The 17963-nt window shown below is 43.3% G+C and overlaps 1 protein-coding gene and 1 long non-coding RNA gene across 2 annotated transcripts in view; one reads left to right on the forward strand and one right to left on the reverse strand.

The window, feature by feature from the left end:
- The window catches only part of LOC120798069 (kalirin-like), a 47724-nt gene that overhangs the window by 17649 nt on the left and 12112 nt on the right, over nucleotides 1–17963 (reverse strand). Inside the window, exons 13-39 of the mRNA XM_040142074.1 lie at nucleotides 17070–17186; nucleotides 16209–16283; nucleotides 15538–15660; nucleotides 15357–15409; nucleotides 14056–14203; nucleotides 13750–13946; nucleotides 13547–13644; nucleotides 11834–11997; nucleotides 11616–11735; nucleotides 11247–11326; nucleotides 10535–10673; nucleotides 10312–10446; nucleotides 10018–10180; nucleotides 9718–9833; nucleotides 8833–8955; nucleotides 8178–8360; nucleotides 7965–8089; nucleotides 7778–7844; nucleotides 6430–6539; nucleotides 6032–6101; nucleotides 5859–5948; nucleotides 4200–4292; nucleotides 3512–3623; nucleotides 2863–3053; nucleotides 1767–1868; nucleotides 1485–1639; nucleotides 201–303 (exon numbers count right to left, since the gene is read on the reverse strand). Of these exons, the coding sequence (XP_039998008.1) occupies nucleotides 201–303; nucleotides 1485–1639; nucleotides 1767–1868; nucleotides 2863–3053; nucleotides 3512–3623; nucleotides 4200–4292; nucleotides 5859–5948; nucleotides 6032–6101; nucleotides 6430–6539; nucleotides 7778–7844; nucleotides 7965–8089; nucleotides 8178–8360; nucleotides 8833–8955; nucleotides 9718–9833; nucleotides 10018–10180; nucleotides 10312–10446; nucleotides 10535–10673; nucleotides 11247–11326; nucleotides 11616–11735; nucleotides 11834–11997; nucleotides 13547–13644; nucleotides 13750–13946; nucleotides 14056–14203; nucleotides 15357–15409; nucleotides 15538–15660; nucleotides 16209–16283; nucleotides 17070–17186 (3252 nt within the window). The remainder of the gene's footprint in view (nucleotides 1–200; nucleotides 304–1484; nucleotides 1640–1766; nucleotides 1869–2862; nucleotides 3054–3511; nucleotides 3624–4199; nucleotides 4293–5858; nucleotides 5949–6031; nucleotides 6102–6429; nucleotides 6540–7777; nucleotides 7845–7964; nucleotides 8090–8177; nucleotides 8361–8832; nucleotides 8956–9717; nucleotides 9834–10017; nucleotides 10181–10311; nucleotides 10447–10534; nucleotides 10674–11246; nucleotides 11327–11615; nucleotides 11736–11833; nucleotides 11998–13546; nucleotides 13645–13749; nucleotides 13947–14055; nucleotides 14204–15356; nucleotides 15410–15537; nucleotides 15661–16208; nucleotides 16284–17069; nucleotides 17187–17963) is intronic.
- Nucleotides 9243–12006, forward strand: LOC120798070. The gene is made up of 4 exons (XR_005708615.1): nucleotides 9243–10204; nucleotides 10318–10466; nucleotides 11612–11808; nucleotides 11936–12006. It is a non-coding gene; the product is annotated as an uncharacterized LOC120798070 (long non-coding RNA).

Genomic DNA, 17963 nt, shown 5'->3' on the forward strand with positions numbered 1-17963 from the left:
GTCCGGAGAGCAGAAGAGAAGCGAAAGTTTCTAGACAGGATCTGATGACCAACAGAGGAAACTCCCTCAGACACACACACAAACACACACACACCCACACACACACCCTGCCAGATGCAGCAGTGGTGAGGTCATATGACTGCTCGACACACCCCTCTGAATACACAGTGTGTCTATGTTTCTGTGTGTGTGTATGTTACCTTGTCGCTGTCGGCAGTGTTTTGCGACGTTCGGGAGGCGATGGAGACGGTGTCGGGCTGACTGCTGGCATCACCCAGGCTCTCTGCATCCTCACTGGTCTCTCTGACATTTTGAAAAAGAAGGAGAGACATTTTTTAAACGTTTCCATCCCGTTTGAGGAAAGTAAGTGTCCAAAATACAATGTATGGCCAAAAGTATGTGGAAACCCCATGTGCTTCTACTCCAGGTCTCTTTTTTCTGGTTCAGTCAAGGCCTCTCACTTCCGATGAATGACGTTCTTAATGCTACACCACACTAGGGCTGCATCTGATGACTTTTTTGATTACTGATTAATCTGTCAATTTTTTTCTCGATTAATTGTTTGGTCTATTCAATGTCAGGAAAATAGTCAAAATTGCCCGTCGCAGTTTCCAACGTCTTCATATGTCCGTTTGTTTTTTTATCCGACCAACAGTTCCAAACTCGGAAATTTATTTTATTATAAAAGACTAAAAAAAACAGAAAATATTCGCATTTGAGAGGCTACAACCGAAAAATGTTTGCATTTTTCCTTAAAAAAATGAAAAAAGGATTTTAGATGATCAGAATGGTTGCAGATTAATTAGCTGTCAATCATCTAACTGATTGATCGACTAATCATTGCAGCTCTATCAACCAGTGCTACCCAACCTAGCCCTACAGTGCGTCACTAGATAAATTTGAGGGATTAAACCAAAACAGATGCTGCGGCAGGACTGTCCTATTTTCCTAGAAACAAAAACTATGAACAAAACTCAGTTAAATGTTCTTTTAAATATTTGGTCAGACATTTTTTATCCCCAAACGTTAGACTTTAAAGATCTGTGACTGTGAATCATGTTAAACGACATGAATTTCCAGCAATAATTTAAATATCACAAATTAAGTTTGCTGTCTTAACTGTTTATGGTTTGAAAACCTTATCACTGATACTCCCACCATGGAGGGAGCAGTAGAAACCAGTTCTAAAGGAGGGGATTTTATTTAAAAGAAAGTGATGAGCGGCTGATTATTTCTGTGCTGATTTACCAGAAAAAACTGACTGTACACATTCATCAGGTTGGCTGTATGAGGTGTCAGCGGCAGCGATAAACTGAGTGTTTTCTGAATGGAGTTTGGTGTGAAGTGTTTTTTTTAAATCAGAGGACAGAATGTACTGTAGTTAGAATATTGACAGAGGGCAGGGGGCAGTTTTACTTGGTGAGAGGCATCTAACATGGACATGGTAACTGTGTTTCTGTGTGTGTGTGTTTGTGTGTGCTGACCTGCGGGTGATGCTGCGCTGTCGCCCCAGGGTGGGGTTGGGTGTCTTGGGGAGGGGGATGGGCTCCCTCAGCGCTCCCCGCAGGTGACCCCGCCTCTCCTGGATCACCTGCCGAATACTGCGGACCCACTCCTGCTTCAGCTCCAACGACGATGCCTGTGGAGAGAGGTCACGACAGGTATGTAGGCCACGCACCTTTAAGGACAAAGGTCAAGCCACCGTGTGATCGTCAAAATTCATCAGATGGAAGTTAGCAGGAGCTATCCCAGGGGTGCACACATACCTTCAGCACCGTCTTGTTGTCGGACGTCGGCGTTCGTCCGACCCACAAGGCAAACTTACAGGGGTCCCCCTCTATGTGCTCTGTTACGCCAAGCTCTGAGGTCTGAGAGACAGACAGGTAGTATGAGTGAGACAGAAAGAGGCAGGTATGGTCACATCTCCCGAGTTCTTCATTTTCGTACTGTTTGGTGTGTTGGTTTAACCCGATGGCGAAGACCCTTCACCGGTTTACATAAACCATGATCACACCGGTTTGGAGATATTTACTGCCTTTGAATTAAACTCATAAATGAGTTTTTTCGACACAGGAAAGCCGAGGAGACAATATGCTTATTGTTCACGTAGAATACTGGCTCCTTCTTTAATTTCGGTGACCAATGTGATTTTTTTTAAATGCAGGTGTATTTCACCATCACCAAACTCGTAGCTGTCACAAAGGGTCCACTTCAGGACTCATATAACAAAGCAGAGGCCCATTCATATGGACTCAGCTGTGTAGACAGTCAACACCACATCTGATTACAGCAAAATGTCCCAGTAAACCACAAAAAAAGCCCTGCATGTTTAACATTAGTGTTAATCAAAATTAGTAACAATGTGGAGACTTGTAAAATTTTAAAAAAGGTACAAATCATGTAGAGTTAGAAATAAATTAAACAAGAACGTTTTCAAAAATGAAAGAAAACAAATAATGGTTGAAAATAATGCGCATGTTCAAGACTCAAAGCACAAAGCAAGTACGAGTGGAAAAAAAATTTTTTTTGAACTATATTTCCATTAAAGAGGTGAATTTATGGACTAGTTGTAGTGAGGAACTTAAATTGTATGGCATATTTTGCCAGTTAAAATAATTATCATTCAATGAACAAATATAAAAACGTGTGATGAAAACTGTTAAGGATATTTTAACTTTTTGTGACTTTTAATATCAAATGAGCTACGTACTGTGAGAAGGGGAGGTGTGAGAAGCTGTAGCATCCACCTTCACCTTTCTGGTCTCTATCAAACCTTTTGTGTTGTAATGGTTCATGATGGTTCACCTGATACATTTTGATTTATGATTGAATAGGACTGAAATGTGTGCGTGTGTGTTCTACCCTCAGTCTGCTCTTGTAGAGGTATTTGGTTCGTCCCGACGAGTCCTTGATCTCCTTGCTGAAGATGAGTGACAGCTCAAACAGGAAGAGGTGTCGGTCCCGTCCCTTCCTGATCAGAGACTTCGGCTCCCAAACCAGGAAGGAGTCCTGGAGGAGGAGCTCGCCCTGAACCTCCAGACCCTCCTCCAGACCTGACGGGGACATGGCAATAAATCGGTTTTTATCTTTTAGCGCATTTCAAGCTTCTCATGAACTCAGCTATAAAATTAAGAGTCTACAGAGGCGTCACAATAAAAGCCTCCCAGCTCTCGCTGTCTAAAAGACTCGTAGCTGCTTCTCAGCAGTAATAGACCTTTAGCTCATTAACTATAAAAAACCTGCAGCCGCTTCACAGTGAAAGCTCTCCTGCTCTATCACAGTAAAAGTCCTCCACCCACTGGAACTGCAATGGAAGCCAGTATTCACTAAAGGGCTTTTAATGTGAAGCATCGACAGGCACACGATCCCGCTCCCAAGCCTCTCTAGCTTACCCCACGTAAGGCCAGCCAGTCCAATTTTGAAAATGTTAGGCTAAAGCCTAACGGAGAGATTTAAAAAAAAAAATCTCATCCCTGACTCCGCAGTACGAAAAATAATCTGTTTGTGTTACCTTCCAACATGCTAACATGCATAGCGTCGTTCGCTCTCTTTGGGACGCTCAGCATCACATCCAGGCCTTCTTTTATCTCGCCTTTCCCCTCCTCGCAGCACGCCAACAACTCCTACAAACACACACACACACACACACACACACACAGGTACGAAGTGTAAATGTGAGAGTTGTTTAAAGGCCAGATAGACACTACAGCTAGGTAAACTCCCAATAAATCATGGAGTAGTTATTTGTTAATCACAAGAACAGATTATTTTAAAAGACCCAGAGTGAATACTGCGCTGTGATTACAGTGTTTCCTGCGGGTTGAAAATGCATTCATGGTGGTCGACTACATTACGAACGTCACCGTCAGGCTTCTGCTGCTGCTGAGCTCAGGGAACAACAAAGTTTTCAAACCGACATCAAATCTTTTTCACTTGTTATTCTTGGCACACAGACTGTTTCCTTCGGGCTCCACATAAAGTGTTTTGGATTTAAAGCTGCACTCAGCTTTAGTGAAATCCTCAGCGGTGTTGTGTTTTCCAAACAGCCAGAAGGAGGACATTTTTTTTTTCCCTCTAGATTTAAAAGCAATTCAAACAAACGCTGTTCTGAGCTTTTACATGGTGGGAGAGACTTTGGTTTCACATGTTTTGAATGTGGCTGAAAACTGAAAATTTGCAAAAAAATGACTTAGCACCACCTTGAGCAGCAGCTGGTATTTGGTGATCCTCTGAACTGGTTTGATGAGAGCTGAGGAGACGGAGTTAGCTAGACCATGTCGCCTCTGGACCTCCTGAGCACAAACACACACACACACACACACACACACACACAACTTGTTAGGGGGAAACTTACTAACCAATTGCAAACCAAACTGCAGCCCTTCCTCAACTACAGTCCAAGCCTCTGGACTGCAGTTTGGTATCAACCCTTAACTAACACAGTGAATAGCACCAGGTCAGTGGCTCCCAACCTATTTTGCTTTTGTTCTGTTAGTACGAAGCAAAATCTACTTGTGACCTGCAGCTGAACCATTAAGGTGTGAGTGGCTGAAGTGAAGATTCATTTTTCCATCATTACACTGATAAACTATGCAGTATTTTTGTCAAAAATAGGATGATGAGAGAAAAGTATGAAAAACAAACACTGCAAAAACTAAAGTTAATGCTTCATTTTGCAGGTCCTTTACTTTCTGGAAAAAGATATGTAATTTGGTGCCCACTCAGTAATAAAGATCCAAGTAAATATCAATTATTGGAAATAATTCACCGTGATTGTTGATTTGTGTGCTAGCCAGACATGTACAAGTGCCCGCTGAGACAAATTTGGCTTTTTGCATGCTCAGCTGACCTGCTGTGCTCTGACTAAATTACTTTTTAGGTCAACGGTTCTAGCCTCAGGGTGCACACATAAACCAACTTCACGCCCATTCAGTTTTATTTCCATCCGTCCTCTCCACCTGTCCGTGGATTCAAAACTGTCTTCCCGGGTGGAGACCGTGCTAACCCCTGAGCCACCGCTCGACTTTAATTCCCAAAAATAAAAAGGGGAAAACTGGGGCAAAGTAGCAACTGGGTCTTAAACTCAAAAGAATTAAGAAGCATTGCAGGAAGTGAATGCAATTACGGCTCAAACGACGTTTGAATAACATTAAAAGCACAGTAACAGCAGTCACAATTCGTGTTTGTTCAGCTGTGAGTCAAAGTGTGTTCCCCCTCCCGTCGATGGGTTGGGATTCGGGTGCAGGTTAACTGATTAGGGTCAGGTTAATCATCATAAAAGACGACAGGTCGGGGTTTGGGATAAGGTTTGACTCAGATTCAAGTGGGGAGAAACACGTCACAGGCAGACCGTGCTATTGTTAGTGGTACTGAAGAGTAAACAGCACAGCAGCCTCTAACCGGACCCGGTTGCAGGAACATTCACGTGCTGTTTAATGTGCTGCAGCAAGACGTGCGTTCATGTTTGCAAGAGAGATAAGAAGGAGACTTAAGCAGGAAAGCTGATGTGGGTTGTTGTTCGGAGCCTTGTGTTGTGTAGCTGCTGTCTGGCTCAGTGTGACTGTCTTGCCTTATCCAGCGTTTGATTGGCTGGATGGAAATTCACCAGTTGGGAACCACTGCAAATGAACTGAGACTATTAAACTAGAAGCGTAGCAATTGAACACTGCCGTTTTTTCTGATTATTAGTACCAAATGACATTCTTTCTCTAAGAAATTACAGTTACATATCTGTAATTCTTGTCAAGGAAATGTTTAGGAAACTAGGGAACACGTAAAATAAAGTGTTACTCAACTAAATGATTAGCTCTTATTAGATTATTAAAATGTTACACAGATGTTGTTTTTAAAAACCTGACCTCAAAGAATCCCACGCCGTGTTGTTGGATGAGTAAACTGGAGTCTGGTTTGTTTCTGCAGTACGTCACATACATGTGGAACTTATCAGCCTGAGAGGAACAGAAACATTCATTTATAATTTGAATCTGTAATTTCGTTTTTAAATCGATTCGGACCAAACCAAACTGATTACCCAGGTAACAAAGCAGTGTCCAACGTCTTCAGGAAGCTGTTCGTAGTTTTCCAGCTCCTTCAGGAAAATACTGCAAAACACCAAGTACTGCATTACCACACACAGAATACTGCGCAGTATCTCTGCAGTATTATAGTAAATAAATACAGTGACTGTAGCTTCCAAGTACTGTAGTACATATTGCAATATGTGGGCATGCTGTGGAATCCATGCTTCTGCAGTGCTGTAGGATACATTGCAGTACTACAGTATGTACTGTAGTTCAGGTGACATATAGTACATTCTGTGGTGCAGTAATATATTTGCAGTATTTGTTGAACCTGTTGTGGAACTAGTACATGTCCTAATGTCCTAGCTGTGTTCTAATGTTGTACATATGTTATTATATCTTGCAGTACCTGTTGTGGAACTCGTAGATGTCCTGGATGTTTCCGAACACAATGTCGTCCTTGTTGGCGAGACCGGGAGGGACGTCCTCTGAGCCGCTCGTCATCTCCCACAGGTACGTCTGCACCAGCGTACAGTATTACCACCAGGAAAAACTATCCAGTCTGATGTAGTACTAGTACAGCGTATTATGTGCTACTTTAATGTATTGCATGGCGTTATGCAAGGCAGTGTGCTATCAAATGTTGACATGTGGTCTTCAGGAAGACTACACCTCCTAAAACCTGAACCCGGTTCTGGGGTCTGTACTTTCTAGTTTACATCGGTCTTAAGTCGGGCATGACTCAGACTGTGTATAGTTCAATTGCTTCATTTTTCCATGTTCAGTAGTCAAGTTAAATGTTCAATATGATGCCACTACCAGACTTTTGGTACAGATACATAATTAGTTTTGTATGAACCTTAATACGGTGATCTTTTTTTTTACATTGAAGTGGGTTTGGGACCAGGTCCAAACTTCCACTGAGAAAATGAGAAAAATCGAGGGCATGTATTTTTTTTTTCAAGGAGAACTAAACTGTACACTTCCTCATCCTCCTCGTCATGATGATGTGTTGTATTTTCATGCTTCTTAACAAAAGAAAAAGAACTTGCTGGGCATCAAGACAACTGCGAGTTTGTTTTTACTCAAGAGAGCAAAGGATTCTTCTCACCGCTGCTAAAGGGCACTGTAGTCTTCGACTGAGCGAAGAGAGAGCTGCAGGTCTCATGACCGGATGATTTTGATAGAATGTGCTGATGGACTGATTCTGCAGAGGGCGATGTTTTTATTAATAAACAGACGGCTGTGGTTTACTGTTACAGGCTACTATGGGGGATTTTTTTAATTTAAGAAGCAATAACTTATGTAGTTCTCAGGTTCAAAGCTCATTCTTGCCTTTGGAAACAGCAGTGAAGTAAACAATCTCACCCAAGGTCCATTTAGTTGCTTGTTCTGGAGCTTTCGATCACGTCCCAGATTGTTTTGTGCTCTGCTGGTTCCGAGGTCAAGAATGACCGTTGAATCTCGACTTTTAAAGCCGACATGAGCAAAAGGTCATGACGGTGCTCAGATAAAACCTCCATCCGCTGAGGAAGGTCATGTGATATGTTTGAAAGCTCCAGAACACCTACTAATTTGATTTTACGGTGAGATTGGTTTCTCCACGACAGTTTAGTAATTTTTGTGTTACCACTTTTGTGTGGTAATGTTTGTCACAGTGCAGTATTATAATATAAGCTGTGTGATGCTGAACCGTGTTGTGTTCTGTTGAACAGCGGCGTTATTGGTACGGCAGCACTGTGAAGTTTGATGTTTACCTCAATACACTCCTGCAGATCTCTGACATAGACTCTTTCTGTTTGAAGGAGCTCAGCCATGATGTACCTGAAAACACGAGAACACACACAAAGCAGGGATGTTATCAAAGGCCACACATCAGTACTGTTACTAGTACTAATAACTAATATTAATACTAATACTAATGGTAATACTAATACCACTCACTCTTTCTTGCGGGCGGAGCGTCGCTTCTCGTCGCTAACCTGGTGGCTGGGGTCCGAGAGGTTGACCTCGGGGTCGGAGTCAGACAGACTGTTGGGGATCAGCTCCAGCTCCAAGTCCTTATTGTCCTGATGGGGACACCGTACAGCACGCTCATCATAAAGTAAGTCCACATGCACACGCACTGCTTTAATGTCCGGACACTCTTAGCCCTACCTGTGAGCACCCCCCCAGCGCCGTCTCCAGCAGGTGGCGGTACTGTCCCATCCTGACGGTGAAGTCGCGGTAACGTTTGTCCACGGTGGAGACACAACGCCGCAGCTCCGTGCGGTGGGCGTGGCCTTTAGCCAGCATGCTCTCAGCCAGCTGGATCAGCAGGTGGACCTTCTCTTGTGTATGCTGAAAGAAATTATTTAATGCGATTTTAATTTAATTCATCAAATCTGTGTCACTTCATCTACAACACATACACTTTTTTCACTTCTCCTGGTTTTAATCCTATTCGCCTGTGAATTTGCTTTTGAGCCAATATTTATATGGTTTTATGATTTTCTTCTCTTATATCCCACCACTTACTGGTGCATTATCAAATATAACCTCCATCACAGATTTCCTTTGATGGTTTTCTAGAATATTTACCATGGTTCTCTCTCTCTATATATATACATATACGGATATATACATATATATCCGTATATGTATATTTACGTATATATATATATGTTTTAAGGTTGTCATTGTGGATTTATTGTGGTATTTAGACTCTTTTTCGACGTTTTTGACCAACAGCAGCAGTCTAGAGGTCTGCAAAATGCCACTGAAATCAGTGCAAAACAGCCACAGATAAAATGACCTATATGTTTTTTCTCACCTTGGCAGAAACACAGAACTCCCTGTGCTGGTTCAACAGTTCTTGGGTCTCGGCCATATTTGCCCCCGGCGATGTGTGTGCGGCCAGGTAGTGGTCACCTGACTGCTGCAGCCAATCCAGAGCCTGCAGTCAAAGGATCCCATGGTGCATTTCATATCGAAGAGCAACAAAGGTAAAAGATATGTGTGAGACTCACAACTTTTATCATTTTTGTTGTAATTCCTTTGTTCTACTAATAAACTGCTATTGTGTCACCACATCAGGTTTTTAGCTTTATTTCTTTTTTTTTTTAGATTCTGAGTATGTGATCGATTTATTACAATATTGCCTAGTGGAAAAATTTGCACCAGTGTTTCTGGAGATGTGAGAACCTGCTGCTTATCCGTTGAATACTTGAGATTATTTTGTCACACAACAGGTCTACAAGTTTGTTAAAATGTGATCATCTGACCAAGTGAAGTCAGCAAGAGTACTGTTTTCTAAATTACAAACTCAGAGTACTGCATCTTGTATTCTGTGGACTTTGGACTCTCAAATTCAACTTGCCAAGTTTGAACTAAGTACATTAATCAAGTACAATTTTAATGTGCTTGTACTTTACTTAAGTATTTCAATTTTATGCTACTTTATACTTCTACTCCACTTCATTTCGGAGGGAAATGCTGTACTTTTTACTCCACTACATATTTGTGAAAACTACTTTGCACATCTTACATACAAAAACATATAGTCAAGTTACAAAATATGATACGTACACAGCAATGTAGTAACAGCTGTGATATGTGGTCCCTCTTGAAAATACACTTTAATGTTTGAGATGAGGGTTGACTATGTGACTGCCAATCCACCAATAGGAAAGGATTAATAATATGTCAGATTGTCTACCTGCTGAGCGTGGCTCTGGAACATCAGGTACTGTTGGCACTGATCCAGTCGACGTTTCTTCAAAGTCCAGAAATGAAGGACTCTGTTTTCCCTCTGCAACAACTCACTGAGGATGCCTGCGCACACAAAGACACACCTTAATCAGTAAAATTAACCCTTTACTGTCCGTATGATATGTAAACTAATTAACCCTGGTGTTCCTCAGGGCTCTATCCGGGCTCCACTGTACTTCTCTATTATCACAAACTTAACACTAAACATTTAATTTGCATTTCGATGTGTGTGTGTATGTTCGTTCACCTTTGACCTGTTGCTCTGGTACCCTTGAGTGCCCGGTGACCTCGGTAACCCCTGTTACCCCGGAGACGGTGACGCTGTGGCCGGAGATGTTCGCCATGGTGACGCTGTTGCGATGGATGTACTTGAGGAAAACTTCAGCGTTTCGTCTGGCAAGAGTGCAGGCCTGTTGCCATGGAAACAAGAAATCGTTAGAGTTTATTATATGTACTATTGTGATTATTAGAGATTATTCAAGAGAATTAACGCTCAGCCAAGAATATTTAAGACTTTTCAATGCTTTTCAACCCTCCTCACCTTCAGAAAGGCCTCCTTCTGTTCCATGTGTTTGTTGATGAGCGGCAGGAGCTGCTCTGGCTGTCTCTCTCCTCCTCCACACCAGTCCTCCTCCCTGCGGTACTCCTGCTCAAGACTCTCCAGGACCCCACACACCTGGAGAGGCAGACAGACAGGTAGGGAGATATACAGACTCAAAGTAGTACAGTAGGACAGGTGGAGATAACCAGACAGTCAGTGTTACCTGCTGGGACGTCCTGTAGAAGGCAGCAGAGGCGTTGACCAGTTTGAGTCGGTCCTCGATCCTCAGCATCAGTGTCTGCCAGTGCAGCGCCACCGTCTGGGCACAAGATCTTACTGCATCTGGATCATAGTGGCCTGACCTGAGGAGAGAAGGTGAGAGGGCAGAGGTCACATGGTTAGTACAGTGGACAAACAGGTTTTTGATGAGGATTAACCCAAATAAATCTGACATCATGTTAATAAACAAACACTTCTCTAAACACCCAAATGTTTAACCATAATAACCATAATTTCTACCTGTATAGTAAACTTTAACCAGCATTACTATCTGTTTTTATTGACTTTACTTCTTTTTATTCAGCCTAACTCATCTTAACTAATACTATCCGAACTTTGCTGGCTTTTCCTATTACTGAATTTAAGTAAACTTTACAAAATGTAAATACTTTTATTGAGGTTAACAGTAAATAACCAGACATTTACAGTCAACTGGAAATTAGGGATGGGTCATGATATAAAAATGTTCAAATAGTCATCAAATAGTTAATGTGACTATGGTCTTAACTTAAAACATATATTTCCCCTTGTGTTTACCGGCACCTGGTAGTAAGTAAAGCACTGCTACTGCCAGAAGGTGGTGGTAATGAACCTAAAAGCTGTTTGCCATCCAACATGACACAACAAAAGCAGAAGAGTGCTTTGCGGTAACTAACCTGACCAGCAGCTCTGCTCTCTGCTGCAGAGCCAGAGCCACCTGATGAGTCCTCTGCAGGGAGTCAGCATGGAGAAGAGCCTGGAGACAGAGACCGTACAGACAACGATGAAAAAAGAAAGACAGACAGGGATGTCCACTTCATTCCATTAATCTAAACGGAGGTTTAAATGTGGACGAATTCCTCATCAGTGTCCCATTGCCGGGGATGGGCAGTGAACAGCCTCACCCACTGCATGAGGGCAGGGTCATTGAGTCATTGCCTTCTTCTTCCTCAGTTATCAGACATCCCTCTACGCACTATATGTAAAATTGTGTCATTTGGTCTTTTCTTTTCAGTGTGTTTGTCTGTTTTTGTGTGTGCAGTAACCTCTATGGCCTGCTGGAGGCGCTCGTGCTCCCTCTGCAGCTGCTCAGCTTCAGACAAACAGCTGGAGTTCAACATGCAAGATGACAACATGACCTCGCCCTCTGAGATCCAACCCAGCACCTGAGACAGAGACAGATGGGTGGACAGGTAGAGATCATCACCTTTAGTGCCCGGGTGTCACCTGGATCTGCAGGTGTGTGTGAATGACTATCTGTTACCTGTTTGACCTGGCTCTGCAGGTGCCTCAGCTGCAGGTTCTGCTCCAGGTGTGTGTGTGTGTGATCCGCGATCTGCTGCATCTCCTTCTGTTTGTCCTGCAGGAGGTGCTGCAGCTCCTCCACCTGAGAGGAGAGACCCCCCTCTGCCTCCGACAGCTCGATACCTGAAAAACACACACACGCACACACACACACACACACACACACACCTTCAAAGTGATGACATTTTGACTGTTAGTACAGCAATGCCACTGTATAAATGTGTGTGTTGTCATCTCCATTCCTATGTGTATGCGTGTTTGGATGTGTGTATTTGCTTGGGTGTGTGTCTCCATGACAAATTCAATACGCTGGTTTCCATGGGGACCAGCTGTGTGCTTCAGAGAGCAGTTTCCATGGCAACCCCATCCCCCTTTTCCCCCTCCCCCCATTATTCTCTCTGTCCCCCCTTTACCCCTAATATCATCAGTGTGTTACTGAACTGGTCAGGCTGATGCTACACTGTAGTATAAAATGTGCCGACTGCTCTCTATTCCATTCTATTCTATCCTAACAGTAGAACAGTAGAATATAATATGAACTAGAGACCGTCCTACAGACCATCTTGCGATGGGATCAGACCAGCCGTAATGCCAGATTGGTGCGTATGGTGCAGTGAAATACACAACATAAGAGGAGTGAGTATGGTTGGTTGATGCCATCCATGACCCCTGGAAACCCCTCAAGGAAACCCCAAACCCCCTCAAGCACTGCTCCCAAAAAGGAGATCCAAAAGACACTCTGGAACATTACTGGAAGCAAGCACTTCAAGGACCACATTAACCTTTTAATGAATCTCTAACTCCACACAAACTGTCCAGTGTAGCAAAACACTTTCAAGGATCACTTGAAACCTTGTGGGGCGTCTAGAACCCCCCCAAGGAGCACTGGAGCACTATCAAGAATCTATGGAAAACCCTCAAAATCATTTATAAAACTTAGGAAGGACTAGAAACCACTCAAGGAGCCCTGAAACCCACTAAAACTCCTAACCCTTAAGAAGAATAGAAGAATCAGAAATCATTCGAGGACCTCTGAAACCCCATATGAAGAACTAGAAAACCAGTAAAAGACTAGGAAGCCCTATATGAAAACCTAGAAACAACTCAAGGACCCACAATAGACTCCTGGAAGCTTCTCAGGGTTGACAGAACACTGTCATTGACTCTTGTGAATCCCTTAGGGATTAGTGGAACCCTTTAATGGACCACTAGAAACCCTGGAAACTCTTCAAGGACCATATAAACCCCAAATTACCTTTGCAACCCTCAACGTGCCCGCTGTCCAGGAACCGTTTCAACTAGATCCCATTAAAGAACATCACGAGCCCCTTGAAGAACCACTACAGTTTTATTACGCACCACTGGCTCCCTAAGGAGCATTACAACCCAATTAAGAACCCTTAAAACCCCACTTCACGACTCTTTGAAGTCTCCCAAGTGACTCATGTTGTTCCTTTCTCATTTCTTGTGGTTTATCCCAAGGATAAATCCTAGGTCCCCATTATTTTTTGTTTATAAAAGCTGCCATTCAAAAACATGGTTCAAGATTTGTTGATATGCAGATGACACTCAGCTTTATGTTTCTGTTCACACTGATGTTCAGAAGTAGCAGTAATGGTATCATTAAACATAGTATCAATAAAAGTACTAACAGCAACATTTTGACTCTGACCTGATGCTTGGACCTCGGTGATGTACTGCTGAAGGTCGTGACCTTGCTGGATGACCTCATAGATCATGTTGTTCATAGCCAGCCTTCGCTCCATGTGCCTGCAGATAAATTAATCAGTCAATCAATAAACGGCTGCCATAAATTTTATTGATGAGTCATTTTCATGTTGAGCGAGAATGATGTCATCAGATTGGCCTGTTTACCTGTGGATGCGCTGCTGTGCCAGCGTTAGTGCCTCAGGGCTAGCTTCCACTAGCCGTGACTGACCCAATGCTAGCTTGTCCTGGGCTAGCTTGTCCTGGTTTACATCAGCTAGCCGCGGTGATGCTAGCTTCTCGGTTGAAAAATCCTGGGATTGTTTCTGGAGGTCCTGCTTCCAGGCGTCGATTTCCCCGGTTACCTACAAAACACATACAGAGAGAGAGTTCATCCTTGATGCAACGTGGAGGAAGGAGGTTCAACAAATTATTTTATCAATATTTGGAAATTAAAAAACAGAAGCACTGTACCTCCAGTGTGCACTGCTGCAGTATGCGGAGCTGCAGGTAAACATCCAGTCGGATCTTCCTCTGGTGGAAAAGTTCCTCCAGCTGAACATGAGACTCCTCCAGCTGCTGCAGTACCGACTCAACATGGGCCACAGAACTGCCCTGGGGCCTGAAACAAACGCACCCACATGTTATACAAAAAAAGAAAACAAACAAACCCAAACAGGTTATAAAAGCTACAAATAAATTGTACCCACCCACAAAGACTATACATTCGCCTGAAAACAAATCTTATATACAGGTTATACAGACCACAAAACAAATGCATCCACACAAATTATACAAACTAGAAAACAGACACCCCACTCATGTTGTACAAAACTGAAAACTAATGCACCCACACTGGCTTTTCAAATTACAAAACAGTTCCACCCACACAGGCGATACAAACTTAAAAAAAAAAAAAAAAACGCACCCACAATCATTACGAACTCCAACTCAACACAAGCCTCTGAGCTCCCAGGAGCAGTGAAACAAGCGCACCCACATAGGCTGTACAAACCGAGAAAGAAACGCAAACCCTATACAAGCCTGAAAACACATGCACCCACAACTATTACGAACACCAAGTCCGCACAGGCCTCTGAGCTGCCCTGTGGAGTGAAACAAACACCTACACAACAAACGTACCCACACAGGTTATGCAAATCAGGAAACAAACACACTCATACATGCTTTGCACACTTGAAAAAAAAGACCACCACCAAAGTCTATACAAACTAAAAAAACAAATGCACACAAAGTAAACAAGCTAACCCACACACTCTACACAAACAAAAATATAAATGCATCCAAAATAGAAAATAAATGCACCCACACACTCTAAATATGGACCCATAAAAGCTTTACTTTTCCTGGCTTTACAAACTAGAAAACAAACACACCCATACATGTACATAAACTCAAAAAACGCACCCATGCGTTCTGCAAAAACTAGAAAACAAACACCCACACATTCTACATGAAATCGAAAACAAATGCACCCATACATTATACATGAACTAGAAAACAAACGCACCCACACAGAATTCATATGCTAACATCACGTGGGCCAACGAGCTGCCTTGAGGAGTAAAACAAACGCAACCGCACAGGTTTTGCCAATCTACAACAAACACACCCATCATAATGACACACACCAGTTCCACACAGGCCTCTGAGCTGCCCGGACGGGTGAAAATATGCACCCACACAAGTTATAGCCAGGCTATCCGTGCAGTGGTGAGGCATGAATCAAATGCACCCACACTCTCTGTGTGTACCTGAGTTGCAGGATGAGGTCTTCTCCTTCCCGGATGACACTCATCGCAGCTTCCTGTGGGTCAGGGTTAGAGTTAGGGTTAGTGTGGGGCTTAGAGCTGCAGGGGGTCAGAGGTCACGGGGGGTGTTAGGTTGTTATGGCGGGGTCAGGTCAGAGGGCCGGGGGCAGAGGTCAGCAGGTACCTGTGTGTTGGCCTGCTGCTGTTGCTGCTGGCTGATGAGAGTCTGCAGAGCCTCCACAGTGTCCGGACAAACACAGAGATCTGAAGAGAGCTGCTTCTGGAGGCCCTCCATCCACACCGAGAGCTGAGGAGGAGAGGGGAGGAGAGGGGAGGAGAGGGGGAGAGGAGGGGAGGAGGGGAACGGAAGAGGAGGAGGAGAAGTGAATAAGTAGATGAGAGGAGGAGAAAGAGGAGGAAGAGGAATGAGGACCAGAGGACAAGGAGGAAGACGGGATGGCAGAGAAAAATTAGGAGAAGGCCAGAAAGAGAGGGATAGAATGAGGGGAGGAGGAAGAAGAAATAGACAAGAGAGGAGACAAGAGTCAGAGTAGGGAATGATCAGGAGGAGGAGGGGAGTCAGAAAGAAGAGGGGGAAAAAAGGAGGAGATATTGATAAAAATGGGATGAATAAGATAAGAAGAGGAGGAAAATAGGAGATGGAAGAGAGAGAGAGAAGAGGAGGACGAGGAAGAATGTGAGCCAGAATTAATAAGGCACAGTGGACTTGTTGTCACATCTGGTAATAAATAAGTACAGTATAGTGTAGTACAGATGTAATAATGTACTACATGTACTACATGTAGTACATGTAGTACATTATTACATCCCAGTATTTATGTCTGTGTGTGTTACCTCCTTGGTGTGTGTGTAGAAAGACACAGCAAGATCCAGCAGCAGCTTCCTCTGTTCAACCCGCTGGATAAACGCCTGCACATACACAACACACGACGCAGTTTTACAACACGTCAACAACACGTCAACAACGCCGTAACACGTGTCACATGGCCTGTGAGTGTTTTTTCTCAATCTCCGAAATAATACGATTTAAAAAAGTCTAGTTAGAATGCACTTTGAATCCTGGCCAGGAAAGTCTTACTCCACCAGTAGCAATAAAAACTATGTAGTACAGAAAGATCATTATTCTGTGGGAATTTAAATAGTTAATTAAAACATATATTATCAATAAATTATCAATATGAATTGACACCACAGAAGAAAATATATATACACAAGCAATAAACACACAAGACAAAGATGCGTAACATAACATAAAAATAAACTTCTCTTATCTCCACAGTGTCCAATGTGGATTAATCCGCCGCTGAAAATAGTCTCCACCAAATGCTTTACATAAAAACTACAGTGAGCATCAAACTAAATATTTGTGAGGTGTTTGGAGCTGAGAGACACACGTTGCTGGTTTGGGTCTTTTCATACATGACAAAAAAATGTAGACTAACACCAGACTATGACTTCTTCCTAGACCTTTTATCACCAGTCGTATACTTTAATACCAATGGCTTTTAATATGAATGACTTGTTGTTCGGACAGTTTCATGAAGTGTTTCATGAAGTTAGTTTTTCCATTCCCCAGCAGCAGGTAAGACGCCTCAGCCACAGACTAACTGCGATCGTGTGTTTCGTAACTTGGCCATGTACGATGAGTGATATAAACATTCACTGGTTCATTCTCTCCCTCTCTGTCGGAGTTACCTGCATGCGTAGCTCCAGGTCTCTGGCCGCCTGGTAGATCTCCTCCTCCTCACACTCTCCGGACTGAGCCAGCTGATCTGCTGCTTCCAGAAGCTTCTCTGCATTAGTGTAAGTGTTCTGACACACACACACACACACACACACACACACACAGAGGTACGTTATAAGTGCTGTCATTTGGTGCAATGTCGATGTAGTGCTGTCTGTCAGATGAACAGTCCTGCTTTTCAACGTCTCACAAACACCTGCCACACAGTACTGCACGTTAAATAAGTAGTAATACAGTACGAAGTCACATTAGGGTAAACACTTGAATTCAGGGTTTTCCCAGGTCTCTGGAGGGAGTGGAATGTTATTTGTCCGTAAACGTTACATCTTCGCATCCTTCAGGACATTTGTCGTAACGATTTTTATTAAAATGAACAACACGGGCTGTTGTTTTGGCAGGCAGGGTGTAGCCAATCAGCTGACTGAGTTTCCAACGTTGGATAGGGAGAGTCCGAGTCCGACCTGTAACTTTTCCGAAATTGCCACTTGGTGCTGAAGCTGTGCGGAGGTGAGAAAGAAGCCAGGGACTGAACTTCACCCTCAGCTCTCCTTTTTTCCCCTCATGTACAGCCAGTGGTGCCACTTTTACTTCACCCACAGTGCAGCCGTTCAGAACGACTATGAACACGTGATTTCTCCCGTGGTCGGACGTCCTAAGAGCCAGTTCTGAGGGGCCATAAACCAAACCTTACTATAGCAAGTCAGTTCTTCTCTCAAACAACTTCAGTGTTTCCAGCCCGCAGAGAGGAATCTACCTCAGTGTTCCTACTCCTGCAGCGGGAACATAAAAGGTTCTGTTTTCTCATATTATTAATATCTTTCTCTCCAGAGCTATAGAGAATTCAT

This window comes from Xiphias gladius, chromosome 13 (genome assembly GCF_016859285.1).
Source record: "Xiphias gladius isolate SHS-SW01 ecotype Sanya breed wild chromosome 13, ASM1685928v1, whole genome shotgun sequence".
NCBI lineage: Eukaryota > Metazoa > Chordata > Actinopteri > Istiophoriformes > Xiphiidae > Xiphias > Xiphias gladius.